This window comes from Mesocricetus auratus, unplaced genomic scaffold (genome assembly GCF_017639785.1).
Source record: "Mesocricetus auratus isolate SY011 unplaced genomic scaffold, BCM_Maur_2.0 Super-Scaffold_100010, whole genome shotgun sequence".
Taxonomy (NCBI): Eukaryota; Metazoa; Chordata; class Mammalia; order Rodentia; family Cricetidae; genus Mesocricetus; species Mesocricetus auratus.
Window position 1 is genome coordinate 23,829,995 of NW_024429194.1, and position 18,843 is coordinate 23,848,837.

The 18,843-nt window shown below is 46.1% G+C and overlaps 1 protein-coding gene across 4 annotated transcripts in view; it reads right to left on the reverse strand.

Moving 5' to 3' along the window:
- The window catches only part of Armc9 (armadillo repeat containing 9), a 128,286-nt gene that overhangs the window by 60,966 nt on the left and 48,477 nt on the right, over window positions 1–18,843 (reverse strand). For 3 of the 4 annotated variants that reach the window (XM_040753139.1, XM_040753137.1, XM_040753138.1), the window contains exons 17-19: window positions 16,420–16,494; window positions 10,893–10,983; window positions 6,758–6,813 (exon numbers count right to left, since the gene is read on the reverse strand). In XM_040753139.1, the coding sequence (XP_040609073.1) occupies window positions 6,758–6,813; window positions 10,893–10,983; window positions 16,420–16,494 (222 nt within the window). The remainder of the gene's footprint in view (window positions 1–6,757; window positions 6,814–10,892; window positions 10,984–16,419; window positions 16,495–18,843) is intronic. The other variant, XR_005879851.1, reaches the window with a different exon arrangement.

Here is an 18,843-nt window from a genome sequence, read left to right on the forward strand (position 1 = left end):
AAAAACCCAGACATTGAAGAACAAGCATGGTGGAGAGGTTCCCAGAAACCCTGGTTTCAGAAACACAAGCACCACGCTGATGGGGGTCTAGTCAGGACAGGAAATAGAGGCCATGCCAACAGCCTGTGAACCAAACACCAGTGCTGAATCAACAGCCCATAGAATGGTGTCCGGACTGTTTATTCTGAACATTTAGGATCAACAGTGACTAATTATCAATGGTCTTTAAACACTTGGCAACCAAACTCAGGTGAAATATTTGAAGTCCGGTCTGCACCTGTTGATGCTCACATGGCAAATCCTGGAACACCCAGCTTCTGACATTTGCACAGAGGGACAGCAGCATTGATGGGTGACACCACTGACAGCACGAAGAGAAGCAAAAGATACACAGGTGTGCCAGCCACTTTTGTCACTGTGACAAACACCGCAGAAAGTTAGACTAAAGGAGGTAAGCTTTATTCTGGCTCTGAGGTTTCAATCCATGGTCTGTTGGCAGGCCATGCTTTGAGCTGGAGGGGGGGGCAAACATCACAGCAGGGGGTGCAGGTGAGCGGGAGGCTCAGGACTGGGAGAGGAGACAATGAGAAAAGGAAGAGGGCACCATACCCTGAGACTTATAAAAACAATCTTAAATATCAATGGGCCAAAGGAGGAGTCACAAAGACCTAGAAAAGGCTTAGAGACAAATAAAGCAAACACTCGCAGAAGCAGTGCTAAGAGGAAAACACATAGCCCTAACCACCCAGATAAAAAGGCCTCAAGTAAATAGCCTAACTTTATACTGTTGGAACCAGAAAAAAAAGAAAACCATGATAAAACTAATGTTAGCAGAAGGACGGAAATAACAAAAAAACAGAAAGAGACAAAGAAAATGAAAAACAACAACCAAAAAAAAAAAAACAACAACAACAAAAACCCAACCAAACAAAAAAACTGGCTGTGAGAACAGATGAACAAAATGACAAAGCCTTTAGCTTTATATGAAGCCTCATATAATTAACTGGGACATTACTACTGAACATACAGAAACAAAAGGGTCATAAGGCAATGAGATGAGCAAAAACACCTCAACTAATTAGATAAGAAGAAATGAAAAAAATATATAAAAACCACAAATTACTGAATTGTCTTAAGAAGAAATATAAACGCCCAAATAAATTCTTTATCCAAAACATAAAGGGACTTAAAGACACAAACCAGCAAACTCTGAACCTAGGAGACCCAGGCAAAAAGAATGAAAATTGAAAGTCATCTTCAGATAAACACAAAATTCAAGGCCAGCCTGAGCTACATAAAATTCTGTCTAGAAGTAAAAACAAACAAAACCAATCTGTTGGAATCTATTGTAATTAGAACTACATACACCTGACGTAGCAAGCAGGAGCCCATATAAACAAAAGCTGCAGCAAATGAGATGTTTATGTTTTCTCTGGTATTGCTTAAAGTAGCAAAATCTGGACAACTGTACACTCATCACATCGAGAAACATCGGTTAGTTCTACTGCCTACGTGGAAAGATTTCCAAAGAATATTAACAAAGGGAAAAGGCCACGTTGTGTATATGTACGTATCTGTATATTTATATTAGATCTCTATTTGCAACACAAACCATTGCCAAAACATACAGACAGGAGCACATGTATGTGCATGTCTATGTGCATCTCTCAAAAAAAGCCCACATACACCTGGGTGATAAGCGAGCTCCCCGGGCAGGGCCGTGGCAGAGAACCAAGCATATGGCTGGTGTCCCCTGTCCCTGCTGTGTGCCTTCTTTCAGCCCGCTGCACTTCCTCTCCATCCTAGGCTTTTCTTGACCCAGCCTGTCTTTGGATTTTAGAATGCCCCCCCCCCCAGCAGAGCACTTTCCATTTCCTTCCCCTTTATGGATCTACAATCGCTTGTTCATTTCTTCTATCTGCTGCCCATCTTGTGTCTGCCAGTGTCTACTGCCAGGGTTGCAGCTCAGGGCGTGCTTTGCTGCCCCACACCACATGAACCCCAGCTGCACACTGCTCATGCACTAGCTTCATGCACTTGGTGAGTGACGGGCTTCCTGTGTCTGCTCAGCTGTGAGATGGAGCAGCAGCAACCCCAGGGCAGAATGGAACACCGGTGAAGTGGCAGCAAAGCGGCCATGGTGATGTCGCACAGGACATCCCCATCTCCCCTGTGGAGGCACTGAGAGTCACAGAGAGTCTCATGGAACTTTTTTTAATCCCTTCCGTATTTCCTAGAACATGGTTACTTCAAGGTCCTTAAATATTTGTTTGGTACATAATGAAGGACAGATAGGACGGAAGGAAACTGTGTCACTTACATGGATCCTACAAGCAAATGTACATGGCTGACTGCTCCTGGCACTAAAACCTACTTTGCTAAGAGGGAGAGAATATTTGTTTTAAAATCAGTCTTCTCAAATAGTACAGGAAGCCATGTGTAAGCTGACGCACCAGCCTCATCTGAGCACACACCAAGGAAACCTCCTTGGGGTGGGTGAGGTCACTGGATTTTTTCCAGCCCTTGAGCAACACCATGCTCATGTTAATTATAAAAACAAAGCACATGAGATAACAGTGTTCTTCCAAGCACTCGATGGGGCATCCGAACCCTTGCCTAGCCACTGACTGGCACTGCGAATTCTCTCCAATGCATTTCCAAAACTTATATAAGGCTGTTTTATTTTTCTGAGGATTTAAATGGGTCTGGAACCTTATGGACCAAATGACTGTAAGAAACAAGTTATTTATTACCCCCCTATCTTTCTCTTTCATTTGAGACAGGGTTTCATGTACCCCAAGCCACCATTAAATTTCCTATGTTGTCAAGGAGGATGACCTTGAACATCTCATCTGCTGCTTCTACAGCCTGAGTGCTGGGATTCCAGGTGCACATCACCAAGCATGCATCTGTGGTGCTGAGGATTGAACCCAGCACTCGGTGCATGTTAGGCAAACATATCAACTGATCTACACGTCCAGCCCCCTTGAAGCAAGTCAGAAGATAATGAGAGCTGGGCAGTGGCGGCACACGCCTTTATTCCCAGCACTCAGGAGGCAGAGGCAGGCGGATCTCTGTGAGTTCGAGGCCATCTGGGGAGTGGGGGGAGACAATGAGAACATTCTCCTTTGAGGCCCTCCTTTCCCTATCTTGACCATCCAGTCTCATATCTGCCAGCAGCCGTGGATGGAAATGCTTAGTGTTTTCCTCATTCTAAACCAAACCAAACTGGCCCTTCGTCTTTCCTTGTTCCGCATGTGCCCATGTGAAGAGGGGAGCACACCGAGTATTGCCGTTTCCTGTCCCCGCATGCTCTGCAGTTTACTGCAGTGTAAACGGGACAGATAACTTCAGCCCTCCACATCACTGTGCTGTTCTTACTTCTCCCTTGCCGACAGCCTGCAGTCAGGGGCCCTGGTGGTCAGCCCTCTCTCAGCCTCCCACCCACACTTCCTCATTCCTCTTCCGCCTCACGTCAATAAAAAGGGTGTGGCTTCCCACACCTTTCTGCTGCATGGGCACATGAGTATATCTATAACTCTTAGGCCTGCAAATTTATATGTTTGCTTTGTTTTAAGCACTGTTCACATTAACTTTATGATTTTTTTTGAGACAAGGTATTGCTGTGTAGCCCATGTTGGCTTTGAATTTAACATCCTCCTGGCTCAGCTTCCTTCCTGAGAGTTATGCTATGTTTGCCTTCATGTTGTGTTCCCTAGATGATCTGTAATTTCTAATTTTTAGTTATAAATGGGTGGACACTCAACATAATTGAGTTTCTTACACATTACATACAGTTACACTTTGAGATCTGTGGAAGGAAAACTAGATTTTGCGTCTGAGTCCCCTTAAGGACTTGCAGTGAGGCAGAATGCTGCACACACAGATCTCAGCTCAGTGTAAAGCAAGGCCAGCATAATTCATGTGGTGCCCGGGTCACTCTACAGAGCCATGTCACTACGCAGTTGCCTAAGGACAGTGCAAGTGACTTCAGCCATTGTATTGGCTCCAAATATCAAATTAAAAAACTCTCTGCATTACAAAGTAAGAGAGGTTTGATTCTGTGCATTAGTGATACTTCTGTCTTCTTCAGGGTTATCACTGGAAGGTGACAATAACACTGCCATTCAAGCACTTCTTGACACTGTCCTCTAACTTAAACATTTGTCACTCTTTTTTGCTCTCTGCCAATTTTAATTAAGTTATGAAAGTAATACCTCGCCTCGGTGAAAACAGATGCAGCAGACTGTCCACAGGTGGCTCCCGAGGGTCACTGAGGACGCCCAGGGCATGCTGGCTCCAGTCATCAGTGTCACTTTTGGCCTCGTTCTTTCATTTTTCTTGTAAAACCTCTTTTATTAAATTTCTGAGAAGCCTAGCTACTGTGACAAATGTTTTCAAACACCACCCTCAGCCCTGGTTGGTTTTTTGTCAACCTGACACAAAGTGGAGTGATCTGAAAAGAGGAACCTCAAGGGAGATGTGTCCATCGGATTGGTCTGTAGGCAAGTGTGCAGCACATTTGTTTTTTGTTTTTGTTTTTTTTGGTTGATGACTAATGTGGAAGGGTCTAGCCCAATGTGAGTGGTGCTGTCTCTGGGCATGTGGTCCCAGAGTATATAAAGCAGTGGTGGCGCAGTCTTTAATTCCAATACTCGGGAGGCAGAGGCAGGTGGATCTCTATGAGTTTGAGGCCAGCCTGGTCTACAAAGCAAGTTCTAGGACAGCCAGGATTGTTACACAGAGAAACCCTGTCTCAAAACAACAAGAAACAAACAAACAAACAAAATAACCAAACCAAACCAAGTCAAAAAAAACTGAGCAAGCCACGAGGATCAAGCCAATAAGCAGCATTCCTCCATGGCCTCTGCCTCAGGTCCTGCCTCTTGGATCCTGCTTAGAGTTCCTCCCCTGACACCCTGGATCATGTGCTGTGAGGTGGAAGCATAAGCCAGAGCCCTCTCCTTCACAGGCTGTGCTTGAATGCAGTTTGTACGGCATCATAAGGCCTGACTAAGACGACGCTGAAAACAAAACCCTGAGGAGAAGCAGCAAACCCCGAGGCCCGGGTCATGTGCTCTGTAGCTGGCTGCCGCACTGCCAAAGGGAAATGCGCACAAGTCAAATCCTCATAGTAACCAGCACACGTGGACCAAATGAACCCTGCTACAGCAGAAAAGTGAAAGAGCAGTGGCACGACAACTGGACAAGCCAGGCACGGCTACTGTTCTAGCACTTGGGAAGCCAAGACCCCGGTCCCCACACAGTATAAAACAAACCATCAACAACAGCAACAACAAAAAATCCAAAAGTTAATACAATGAAATGATTAACTCAGAGCTATTAAATGTCAAGCACAAAGGGGGTGCTTCTAACTTTTAGTTTTCGGGGAATACAGCCTGCTTTCCCCATAGCCACTGTGTGTTAAAGGGCAGAACTGAGTGGTTCAAACTGAGACCATGTGGCCCTCCCAGACTGTCACACTGCCAACCTTCCCCTTTACACAAAGTCTGCTGACTGTGCTAAGCCAAGTTTTACCACAGCAGCTTTCCTTGTGGCACAGGGCTGCTCTCTGTCCCTTATGGAGAGGACAGTGGCTAGATCTGGAGCCCCCTTGACCCATCAGGCAGGAGAAGCAAGAGTGCCCACTGGTGCCACCTGCAGCTCAGAAAGGGAATGGCAGGTAGGGAACTTGGCTGTAGGGGAAGTTAGCTACCTGCATATCCTAAATAATGATGGCCTCACTGATGCCTCTGGGGAAAACAAACATGGCTTTTACCAAACACTTTCTAAACTGACAGAGCAGAACCACAACTACAAATCCATCTTCTTGCATCCATGGGTGGATGCTCCCCAAAGGGATGATTCTCCCAGTATTCACATCTGCCCTAACCGCTTGCTCCTCACACACAGAACAAAGAAAGGCCATGTTGTCACCACAAGAATGATAGGGTAACATGCCTGTCCTTCCTAGGTCTGAAGGGAAAGCCACATAGAAGCTTATCATCTTAGCTGCCGCCTGCAGCCTCCAAGTTACTGTCCTACCTTACCTCACCAAGACTCTGTGTACTAACTTCTGAAGATGGGGGGGGGGGCGCAGATTTGTCACAGCTGGCAAACCTACACCAAAATAATGAAAACAGGGTGGTAAAGTGGTTGGTTCTGCCAGTTTCAAACCAGACAGGACCCCTTGTCCAGAACATCTCATCATAAGCCTATGTACCCTCATTCCTGTCACCAAGGAGACAGGCAAAGGCAGCCTTTCAGAGCAAAAACCTCAGAGAAGAACTATGGGTTTTCACCTGCCCCTAGAAGCTAGAGGAGGTGCAATCTGCATCTGTGAAGTGTACAGGTGTCATGCGGTCCATGTCCACGCCCCAGTCTGGACTGGGCTTAGATGTAAATTGAGTCAAATGCTGCAGGAGTATTATTTTCCTGAGACTTGGAAGCCCAGAGAGGATGGGAAACTTTTGCTCCTTCCCTCTGGGAGCTTAGCTTCCGACCTATACAAAGTCCAGGCTGGAGCACTGAAGATGCCAGCCGCCTGGAGAGAGGTTGTGGAGGACGAAGGAGCCACATGAGGCCTTGTGTGAGGGCTATGGAAGGACTGCACACCAAGTCTCTACTAACCCAGAAATGTAAGGAAAGGCAGAGTAAAGAAGACACCACGTGTGTCTAAGTGTTCAGGACACAGAAGGGGCATACAGGGTTGTGAGTAAGAGAGATTTCTGTGTTGTATCAAGAGCCTTCAACTTACTTCATCGTCTTCATCTTCATCATCATCGGATTCAAGAACACCATCCAGTAAGTCTTCTATAAAGAAAAACCAATCAGAAAGACCACAAGGCTTGGCCCTTGGTCCCTGAGCGTCAGCCAGCACAGTCAGGCCCACACCCTGGCAGCTCTGAGAGAGCTCCTGCTCGCCACCCTTCACCCTCCTGACCACTCACCATTACACCCCGTACTCTCTGGGCCATCCCAACAAGTGTTTCAACCAGTGTACTGTCATGTCAGTCTTAGCAACCCCAATCACACTGTTTTGATCAGAACATATTTATTCTTATTCTTATGAACACAAAGCTGGAGAGAATTGCATCGCAGGAAAATGAACTAGTGTTTACTCCCGGAAGCCCTCTAGCCTCTGCAACAGGTGCTATGTCATTTAATCTTCATGACAGCTTTGCTGGTCATCAGATCTCACGCACAGGCAACATGTCGAGGTACAGAGGAACCAGGGACTAGTTTCTGGTTCCACTTCTTAAGCCCTTCTACTTTAACTTGAAGAGTAGGTTTGGGAAAGGAGCTAACAGGAGGTCACCCTTCAGATGACCTTATGGGGGCTGGGGGGGGGGATACAGAGAGAGAGACACAGAGACAGACTGACCATAAGAGGCCATGACCAGGCCTTGAAGAGATTAGGAGAGCTATTGCTTATACTAGAGATGCCATGATGGGGTCTTGACGGGAGAGAGGAGAGAGTCCTCCCTTCAAAACTGGGGAGGAGATGCATCACGAGAGACTGCTACCATGTTAGCATGATCAGGCCTGAATGAAAGAACTTTTAAAATCCCATGAACAGGGAGGGTTTCTGGTTCAGAGCTTCTGGGGTGGGGTGGGGTGGGGTGGGGTGGGGTAGTGGCAGGAAGTTCCACACCATGTAACTTATGGCCTAACCTACAAACGAAGGAGAACAGGGGCAGGCATTAGCACCAGATAGAAGCATAAATTTATCATGCAGCTGCAAGGGAGTGGGACTGGGCTTGCCTTTCCTACCAAGGCTGTGAGCTCTGAACAGTCAGAGCAGGGGTCTGGCAGTTCTTTGTTGGGGGTTGGAGGACATAGTCTGATTTCTTCCAAGCTGCTTCATCTGTTCTCTTAGAGCAGACAAGCCTAAAGGGCAAGTCTATGATATAGCACCCATGACTTTCCCACAGGGTGAGGGCGGGTGTTGGCAGCATCTAAGTTCTCAAATGCTGAGGCTCATCATTTAATCATTGGAGTATACGCAGATGAACAAGTCCACGGTACTAGGAACCAGACAATGAGCCATTTCCTCACCTGGCAAATGAAGATCTTACTGTTTACTTCCTCAGACCCTGGGATAGGAGGGAAGGGGAGAGCTGGGAGGATTTTACAGCACACCAGAACTAAGGGACCTGGACCAGGTACATAGCAGACAACGCCCAAATATGAGTTACTTTCTCCTCCAAGTAGCCTTCAACAAGCCATCATCTCTCTGTCAGCATTGCATCTAGACTCCCAATAGCAGTCTCCTTTGTGGAAGAGCCCAGCTCCTTGTGGATGGATGGGATGGGTGGCTACTGACTTGCCAGGAAGCCCCCTATGAGGGTTAATCGCTCAATCAACTGAACCAAGAGATGCTTAGGAGATTAGTGAAGCTCACTTCTGGATGTGGCTTTGAAGACTGATGGTTCATCTTGACTGCCACCTAGGTGAGATTTAGAATCACCATGGAAACAAACTTCTGGGCAGGTTCCTGGATTGGGATAACTGGGTAGGAAGATACCCTTTAAATGTGGGCACTCTTATTTCACAGGCTAAATTTCTGAATGAAACAGAGAAAGTGAGCCAGGTGTGATGTGCACATCTTTAATTCCAGCACTTGGAAGGCAGAGGCAGGTGGCGCTCTGTTGGATCTCTGTGAGTTCAAGGCCAGCCTGGTCTACAGATCGGGTAGCTAGGGCTCTTACACAGAGAAATCCTATCTCAAAAAGCAAAAACAACAACAAAAAAACAAAAAGAAAGAAAAAGAGAAAGTGGGCTGAGCACCAGCATTCCCCTCTCTGTAATCTCAGCATTCCTGACTGCAGATGCAATGCTCCCTCAAATTCACAGGACTGGTCCTTCAACTTCGAGCTAAGAGACCCCTTGTAAGGATCAGGCATTATGATGGTCTGCTCCTGTCACCTGGCAGAATTCACACAGGCAGTACCCTGGTCAGCATGCAGGTACAAAGGACCCTTTAAAAGGAAGACCCGCCCACTTACACTCTTTCCCACTCTTTCCTGCTGTTCCCCTGGGGCACACAGGAGTTTCCTGTCTCCCTCTCCTCTTCTGTCCTCTCCGTGTCTCTTTACCTCTTTTCTCTTTCCTTCCCCCGCTTTCCCTTTCTAATAAAACTTCCCACTAAGCTCTGTCTGCCTGGCGTGTTTGTCCCCATCTCAGTCACCCTCACCTGCCATGGAACCCGCCGAGGTGCCCCTCCAGCAGGTGTCTCACCACATCCACAAAGAGTAACTAACCCAGGACACTGAGCTGATGGTAGTTAAGACAGTAACTGAGTGGGAGGGCTTGTCCTGAACATGGCGGCCCATTCAGTAGGCTGGGGTCCTGCCCTGCCTGGTGTCTCTAACCTTTCTCTGTGACAAGCTAGCATCTGTCTGCTGGCTACCCTCATAGATGGCTGGAGTTGTAGCCTAGGCCTGAGCCTGGGGGTGGGGTGGGTGGGAGGGTGGCAGACAAACCTCCCTACTCTTGTTGGCTACATATTCTGCATGTTTCTGGCCCAGGCTGAAATTTTCCTTTACGCTTCACCAGAGCTCCACTTTGCTGGGACAACCTGAGAATTTCAAAGCTCCCCTGTCCCCAGGACTACAATTTCATTAGTATAGATGCAGCCCAGACTTGGAGCCGTGAGTGGAAGATGGCCACCAGTGGGCGTTTCCCTGGTGCACTGGGTTGTGAGGAGAGGGGGACATTCCACCTTTTGGTGTGTGCTGAATGGAACTGTGTGCTTGTATTGCTGGTGCCGGGGAAGGCATGGTGAGAGATGGGTGATAAACTTGGTCCTCAGATGTTGGTAGCATCAAGGCCCCCTGAGTCCAGAGTCCACAGAAAGAGCAAGGGGCTTCGCTACCCCTCACACTAGGCTTCTCTGTTCTCTTGCCAGATGTGTGTCATGGCAATGGAGGGGGCTGGGAAGAAGGGGACCTTGCTGCCTTCTCCATGCTGCCAGGTGGCACCTGCATACTTTTCTGGAATGGTGACATGGTGACATTTTTTACATCGTTCTAGAAAGACTGGCATCTGTTTCACTAACTGGCCATGGGACCTGGGAAAGTTGCCCTTATCAGTGGGATAGGTTTTAAGAGGGGACAGGAGGGGCTCGTAAAGAGGTCTTACAAAGGATGAGAAGGTCTCAGGAATTGTTCTCACCTCCTTTTTGTTGACCATACACCTCTAGTGTGATAAGAGATGTTAATATGGATAATCTGGCCTTGACTACCTTGCTAAACTTGTGGGGAAGGGTGTACATACACATATGTATGTGCGTGAATGCAGGGGCAGGGTTCAACCCTGCATGTCATTCCATTGGAGCTGTCCATTTTGCTTGTTGAGACAGTGTCTCTCTCTGGGGTCTAGGCAAGGCTGACTGGCCAATGAGCCTCAATGATCTGCCTGTTTCCAACTCTCCAGTTCTGGGATTACAAGTGCCTGTCATTATGACTGGCTTTTCTTACATGGGTGCTAGTGTTCAAACTCAGGTCCTTATACTTGCACAGCAAGCACTTCAGTGATAGTGCTATCTCCCATTGTGGGGTGTGAGTGTGTGTGACAGAGAGACACTACATATGGAACCCAGGGCCTTAGGTAGGTTGAGCTGGAACTGTCCTATTGAACTTTCATGTGTTGAACTTGGCCCCTCTACTTCCTTTAAAAGCTTCTATTTTGCTTGTTTTTAATGTTTTGAGATGGAGTCTTGCTATTCTAGGGTGGCCTTAAATGTTTTACGTAGCCCAGGCTGACCTTGAACTCATTATAATCCTCCTGCCTCAGCTTCTCTAGTGCTGGGATTACAGGTGTGCACACTGTATCTGACTCAGAAGCCTCCTGAATGACATCATATAGGACAGAGATCCCACAACACTGACCGGAGTTCAGCTGCTTGATGATGAACTCGATCTGGCGGGTCATCTCGGCGCTGCCTTCTTTGATGAAGCATCGCAGGATATCCTCCATTCCCTAGGAACAGTGCAGAGACAGCAAACATCTCAGTGTTGATATGGTGAGAACTACTTTTCAGTGGGGTCATTTTATCTAATCCAAAAGGCATTTTTTTCTTCTTTTGGGGATAAAGATCATCTGCTTGGTACAAAACATCCATTTTAAAATTTACAGTGAAATTGTGTTCTTATTGGTTGATTATCCCAATTTAATGATAATATTATAACATACTGAGGAAAAACTGAAAAGATCGTGAGCTTGAACAGTATGCCTGTGCCCCAGCACCTGTGGCACATGTACACTGCTGCCTTTAGTTTGACAAACACATAATCTGAGAGGTGACTTCTTTCCCATTTTTCCCCTTAGCTTATATACACTCTTTTCTGAATTTTAGGGTCATTTATAATCTTTGAAAAGCTGAACCACATGCTTTAAACAAAGAGAGGCTTTTCAAACAACTGTAATTCCCAGTCTATCAAAAGAATGATAGAGGGGCCAGGTCAAAGCACTGGTCACACAAGCCTGAGTACAAGCCCTGGGGTCCTTTTGAAAGGCCAGATGTGGCAGTGCACAACTGTAAACCCCGCACTCCTACGTGAGACAACAGGTAAATCAGGCTGGAGTATGAAGGGCAGCGGCAGAAACAAGACAGACACTGCCTCAATGCAGAGCGAGAAGGAGGATCAACGCATGGAAAGTTGTCCACTGGTTTTCTATGTGCTCATGCTGCCCCACCTTCCACATAAATTAACTACATTTTTGGTTTTTAAGAGACAGGGCTGGAGAGATGGCTAGGCAGTTAAGAGTGCTTATTGATCTTACAGAAAACCCAGGTTTGACTGTCAGTACCACATGGCAGCTCACAACTGTCTATGACTATAGCTCCAGGGGATCTGATACCTTCTTCTGGCGTCCTTGGGCACCAAGCCTGCAAGTGTACACACATTCATGCAGGTGAAACACCCATATACATAAAACTAAAAGAAAAACCATACAAAATTACAGAGCTACTATACTGTGCCACTCAAACACAATGACACTAGAATTTCCCACTCTAGCTAAAAGAACTAAGGCAAACTTGGAGACAAGATACTAGATCAGGCAGAGGACTCTCCCTCTCCCTCCTCCTCCCCTGAGCACTGGAATGTGTGCATGTGCTGTGCTGAACCAAGCAAGGTGTTTTCTTGGCACCAAGAGGAGAAGTGGGTCTAAGAATGAGCCCAAAACGCAGCTACTAGCACCCAGAAAGGCTGGCTCACTGGCAGGCAAACGCTCGTCAAAGTGCCCAACACTTGCCCCTGAATTTGTGGTGATATGACCCAATATGGTCCTTATTTTATTTTTTCAATTTAACTAATTGATTAACTTGTTTATTTATTCATTTATTTATTTTGGAGACAAGATCTTACTATGCAGTCCAGGCTGGCCTGGAACTCACTATATAAATGGGCCAGGCTAATCTCAATCTCACGAAGATCCTCGTAGAGCTAGTGCTTCTAGACTAGATTATTTAAAAAGAGAATACAGCCTGGCCTGATGGCTAGCTCTAACAAAATCAAAGATATTCCATTGATCCCAGGTGTTTGGAACACAATCTTAGCTCCCTGAGTCAGGTCCCATTTCTACCTTACTCAATCGCTCAACTTCTCCCAAAGACAAGACATGTCATTGGTACTACTTATGTAGATGTCTGTGTCTCTCAAAATGTAAGGTCTGTATGTAACTGTATATAAGACCTGAGCACTTCACTTTTGCAAATTATACCTAATAAATGGTGTCTAGTCCAGTGGATGGCACAAGGGGGTGCTAGTGAGTGGTAAAATGGCACCTGCTGGGTCGAGGAGGGACTTGTGGCTCAGATGAGAGTGCAGCTGAAGCCTGGAGTAAATGAGGTGCCCCAGTGGGTGGAGTGAGAAGATTCGAGCGCTGGCCAGAATCTTAGAGGACAATGACACTCCACGAGAGGCAGGGACAAGAAGCCTAGAGACAGTAGACCTTGAAGAAATAGTCTGCAAGAGGTGAACGACTGACGGCTATCCCGGAGGCAAGGACAGCGTTCCACACAGGACTGAGACACTGTCAACTCCGTGGGCCAGTCAGCTATCTGGGCTTGACCTATAGTCACCCACCACAGTCTGCTTTAGTTCTTGGCTTCCAGAAGAGCGAGACTTTCCATCTCTGTCTCACCAGTGGACTCTTTCCCACTTCCATCCCCACAAGGGTGAGCTGTTATTAGGAGACGGTCTGAGCTCAACCTCAACATGCCAATGACCACAATGGTTCCTGAGCAGCTTAGGAATAGCTGGAAACAAAGAACTCATTCAAGCTCTTTTCTCCCAGAGGCAACTTCTGTGAGGATTATCTGCCCATATCTTTATAGATCGTTTTAGTCTAGTTGACTCTTGTTCTCACATCTCCGGCTTAGTTAGCACGTGGAAAACAAACAGCTCAGTCCGTCTGTAGTCAGGAGGATTGTTTGAACACTTTCTTCACAGCAAACACTCCAATGAAAAGTTTCACGTATTTTTTTTAAAACCACATATAGTAGGTAATGTTTAATCTAAATTATAGTAATGAATAGGTATAAAAAATAACAGTATTCTGCTGGGTGCGGTGGCACACGCCTGTAATCCTAGCATTCAGGAGGTCAAGGCAGGAGGACCAAGGGTTCCAGCCCTCCCTGGGCTAGAGTGAGACCCTGCCCACAAAAATAAACAACAAAACCTGGTATTTCATTTTAAAAGCAACGACCTGGCACTTCAGATAAACTTGCACAAATAAGGTGGGAAAGATAATAGGGGCTTATCACTAACCACTTAGATGTCTCAGAGCATACAGTGTGCCAAGGAGAAAGAACTAAGGAACTTAGCTGTCATTAGAGAAAATAGTGAAAATGAAGGCTGAGTCTACTGTGGTAGGTTTGGACTTTATAGATTTGGAATATCTGCATATACGTAATAAGAGATATCTTAGGTGTGGAACCCAGGTCTAATGAAAATTCATTTATGTCTCACAGTTTCACATACCTTTTATATGCAGCCTCAAGATAATTTTACATAGAATACAATATTACACACACACACACACACACAGTATCTGTTGCTACTTTTGAGACTGTCTCATGATCCTCCTGCTTTTGTCTGCTAAATGCCAGGACCATACACTCACTACCTTATTTGGCTATATAATATCTTTAATAGTTTTGTGAACGAAACAGTTTCATAGTGAGAACTTTCCACCTGTGGCTTCATGTCTGTGACTTTTTGAGCATCTCAGATTCTGTACTTTTTAAATTAGTCGTACTTTGTTATTGAATATGCTCATCATTGATTCTTGCATGTACACATTTAAGATAACACCTACATTTTAAGTACTTAACTTTTATGTATATGGCCACATGTGAGTGTGTGCATGAGTTTGTGCCAGCCACATGTGTACAGGTGCCCTCAGAAGCCAGAAGGACACTGGAGTTACAGGTGGGTACGAGCTGACCAATGTGTGGATGGGAACTGAACTTAGACCCTCAAGAAGAGTGTGGCAGGTGCTCCTAACTGCTGAGGCATTTCTCTGGCCCCTGTAGTCTAGATTTTTGCACAGGTGACAGTACTACAATGAGAGAAAACAATCTAATATGCCGAGCCTCTCGTTGGACTGCAGACCGTACCCGTGCTGGGATTGGCTTTAGTGGCAGGGTGCTTTGTTAGCTGCTAAGCCACTCAGGCTCATCCTTGGTACTTCGGAGAAAGGGGACAGGGAGAGAGGGAGGAAGGGAGGGAAAGAGGTTTAATTTCTAGTGTGATATTGCAGCACAGATGTAGAAAGCTCTGAAAGGAAACAGGCGCCCCTGGCCTGTTCACTCCAGAGTCAGCAAGGAAATGGACACAGCAGTCAGTTCTTGTAGGGACTGCTGAGAGGGTTAAGTAGGAGGAAGCTCCTGTCCCAGTACGGGAAAGAGCACCGAGAAGACCTACTCTGTGTGTATTGTGTGTGTGTGTGTGTGTGTGTGTGTGTGTGTGTGTGTGTGTGTGTGTTGTATGTGCACATGCAAGTATGCTCATGTACCACAGTGTATATGTAGAAGTCAGAGGTTAACTCCCAGGAATTAATTATCTTCTACCATTCAGGCTCTGGGGTAGAACTCTGGTTGTCAGGCTTGGTGGCAGGTGCCTTTACCCACTGAGCCATTTTGCCACACCTAAATACTAGTTAGTTTTAATACTGAAGGCAATTAAGTTCCATTGTTGGGTGTATTCACAAGATGGTTCTTAGACGAATCATGTCTTCTTTAACTGTTGACACTATTTTAGAAAACCAACTAGAAGATTTAGTAATTCTCTTAAAAACAACAAAACCAGTGGATGGAATGTTCTTGTGGTCTCCTGTGTTCTGAGTATGTAAACACATTTAATCCCTTCACCACAGAATTTAATATGTACACAGTTATTCTGGTTTCATATAGCACAAAGAAAAAGCATTAGTGGTTTTGCTGGACAGCTTTAGAAACAACTGTCCTTTCAAAATAAGACACTAATCACCTAGCTGTTGTTGTTGTATTTCAAATATGAGCACAAATGTAAACAAAGTAAGTAAAACTCTATTTACCTGCAATTGAGATGCAAAACAGATTTATAAACTGCCAAGAAATACCTCCAACATTGCAAAAGAAGCTTTCTAGAATTTTCCCAACACTGTAGCTCTTTTTTTTTTTTTTTTTTTTTTTTTTTTACGAGACAGGGTTTCTCTGTATTGTTTTGGAGGCTGTCAGTCCAGCCCGGCCTCGAACTCACAGAGATCCGCCTGCCTCTGCCTCCCGAGTGCTGAGAGTAAAGGTGTGCGCCACCACCGCCCGGCCACTGTAGCTCTTTACCATTTACAATGTAGGGATCCTAGTGAGACTCTGATAAAAGCAACAGATTCTCCCTTTAGAACCCCCCCCCCAAAAAAAGGTTATGTACAATTTCAAGGAATCTGTAAGCTATGTGAAGGCCTGCCCTGGAGGAAGCAGATGGAACCTTCTCCCCACAGCTGTGACTTACGGTGCTGGGAGGAGTCTTTGAACTGTTCAGGGCTGTGTGTGTGTGTGTGTGCGTGTGTGTGTGTGTGTGTGTGTGTGTCTGTGTGTGTGTGTGTGTGTGAGAGAGAGACAGAGAGAGACAGAGACAGAGACAGAGAGAGAGACAGAGAGAGTGTATATCTGTGTCTGTATGTGTGTGTGAGAGACAGAGAGAGAGAGAGAGTGTATATCTGTGTGTGTGTGTATGTGTGTGTGAGAGAGAGTCAGACAGACAGAGACAGACAGACAGACAGACGAAGACACTAATGTGAGATAACACTGGCTCAGACTCACTATGTACCTCAGGCTGGTCTCCACTTCAGCGATCTTCCTGCCTCTCCCTCCCAAGAACTGAGTTTACAAGTGTGAGCTGCTATGCCCAGCTCAGTTCATCCTCTTACCATAGCTCTGGCCTCTTCACGAATGGATGGGATGGAAAGGATGCTGTACAGGGCTCCATTCACATATGGTTGTATCTTTAAGGGGGAGAAAAAAGAGCAGTTATTTATTTGTTGTTTGGTTGGTTGGTTTTTCGAGACAGGGTTTCTCTGTATTGTTTTGGAGGCTGTCCTGGAACTCGCTCTGTAGACCAGGCTGGCCTCAAACTCACAGAGATCCGCCTGCCTCTGCCTCTCAAGTGCTGGGATTAAAAGCGTGCGCCACCAACACCTGGCTAAAGACCAGTCATTTACTCAACGACCAGATGCCACACTCAGGACCAGTCTGGCTAAGGGGAGAGTTGGTGTCCCTGTCTCCAGAATCCAGGATGTGCATTTCACATAAGACACCTCCATTTGTTTGTGAGAGCTGCAACTGAGTCCAAATCCAGATCCACCACTCCCTCTCGACCTTCTTCCTGTTGTGCATCACTGCTTAACATAATTTCTAACATCCTGCTCACCCAGATCAGAAACTTGGGAGTCAACGTGGATTCTGCTATTTATTCTCGATATTTCCTCTCTGAGTCATTATCACTAAGAGCCCTTGCTTCCCCACCCACATCTGCTGCTACTGTCCTTGCTCAGATGTCACTGTCTCTAAACTAGACCCCAGTTCTGAAGCTTGCCCTGTGATCCAGCTACCATGCAGCTGAGCCTTCTTACCTATTCAATTTGCTAAGCGCCTCTCTCTATATAACTCCAAAAATACCAATGTGCAGACAAATACGAGCATCTTTCTCCTGCTGTCTCATCTTTCAAGACTAGGGCTATCTAACGCAGGACACACAAGGGCAACCTTTGTCTGTTACAGCCCGCATACTTCCAACTTCTAAAATATCCATATGTATTTGTGTACCGTTTCTTTCTGAGCAGACTTGCTATGGAGCTGATGATGACCTTGAACTTCTGACTCTCCTGACTCTGCCTCCTAAGTCCTAGGCCTATGAGCACCAGACACTAGGCCTGGTTTTTGTAGCACTGGGGATTAAAGGCAGGTTCTATTGCTCTTAAGCAAACGCACTGGCAACAGCTGATGACAAGAACTGACTCTTTGGTCTAATTCATTTGCATTCCATTAAGTCGCAGGAAGACTGTGATTACTGCTGTACTCAACCTGCCTGAGTTGAACACAATGAAGAAGAGTCTCAGAGAGCAATTGGGCCAGGATTGAAGGAGTGAAAAACTCGCTGGCTTTGAAATACAAAAGGCCCAGCATGAACTGTAACAGCTACCTAATGTCTACCTGCTGAAGATGCCAGTGTCAGTGAGGTGATGTGGCTGCGGGGAATGAACACAAGAGCTGCCCACTTGGAACGGAATGGGTGTGTGGCAACTTAGTGCTCCTCTTGACCCAAGGGTCCTGCCAATAATGCCTGCTGAAAGATGCCCTGTGTCAAAATACATCTCATTTTGGTTGAGGCTTCAGCTGTAGGTGTAAACTGCTGCCATCATCCCAGTATTCTGGAGGCTGAGGCAAGAGAAATCTCAAGCTTGAGGCCAGCTGGGGCTATGTAGAGAGTTATGGCCAGGCTGAGATTCCATTATTTTTGGAAAAACATTTGTAAAAAGCAAGTGAGAGATGAATCACCTGTATCTATGATTTTGTTAACTTGTTATCAATTTTAAAATGGCTAGAAAACATAAAATAACACCAGTTGCATGGCAATGGGGTCATTCTGGAGGGCAACCTGAGCCCTATATCACATATGCTGTGATGAGCTGGCAGCCATGAAGACCACATAACCCAAGTAAGCTCAGTGTGGGGTCCCACGGGACAAGCATAGAGCTGTCACAGAGAACAACCGTAGCAACAGAGCTGGAAGCCATCTAAGGCCTGCCTATGAGGAAGAAGATATGTACCATCACATGGTGAAAGCCAGGGAGTATTGCAGGAGTGAGGCTTAGAACAGGAGAGCCATGTAGAACAGAAACAGGTTCCCCAGGAGACAGTCATCAACTGATGAGCTCTAGGTTGAAACATCTTTTATGCAAATTAAGCTCACACAAACATAGCATCTGAGGTACTTTAAGGACACACGTGTTCACAGTCAGACACTAAATAGTGAGGGACTGGGGGAGTGCTAATATCACGGAAAGAACCCAGAAAGTGATAGATGATACCAGAATGGGAGGTGGGGCAAGGACCTGGCTACATCAGAGAGGTAGGGCACGAGAAAGTGAGGTGTGAAATGTTTGAAACTATGCAAGATGGAAAGCTGTTTTCTTAAGTGGCCAGAGAATGGGTTGGGGAGTCTTATCAGTGGTTAAGACTCTTGCTCTATAGGCAAAATGACCAGAGTTCAAATCCCTAGTACCCATGTAAAACCTGGGTAGGTATGGTGGTGTCAATAATCCCAGAACTTGGGAGGCAGAGACTGGGGATCT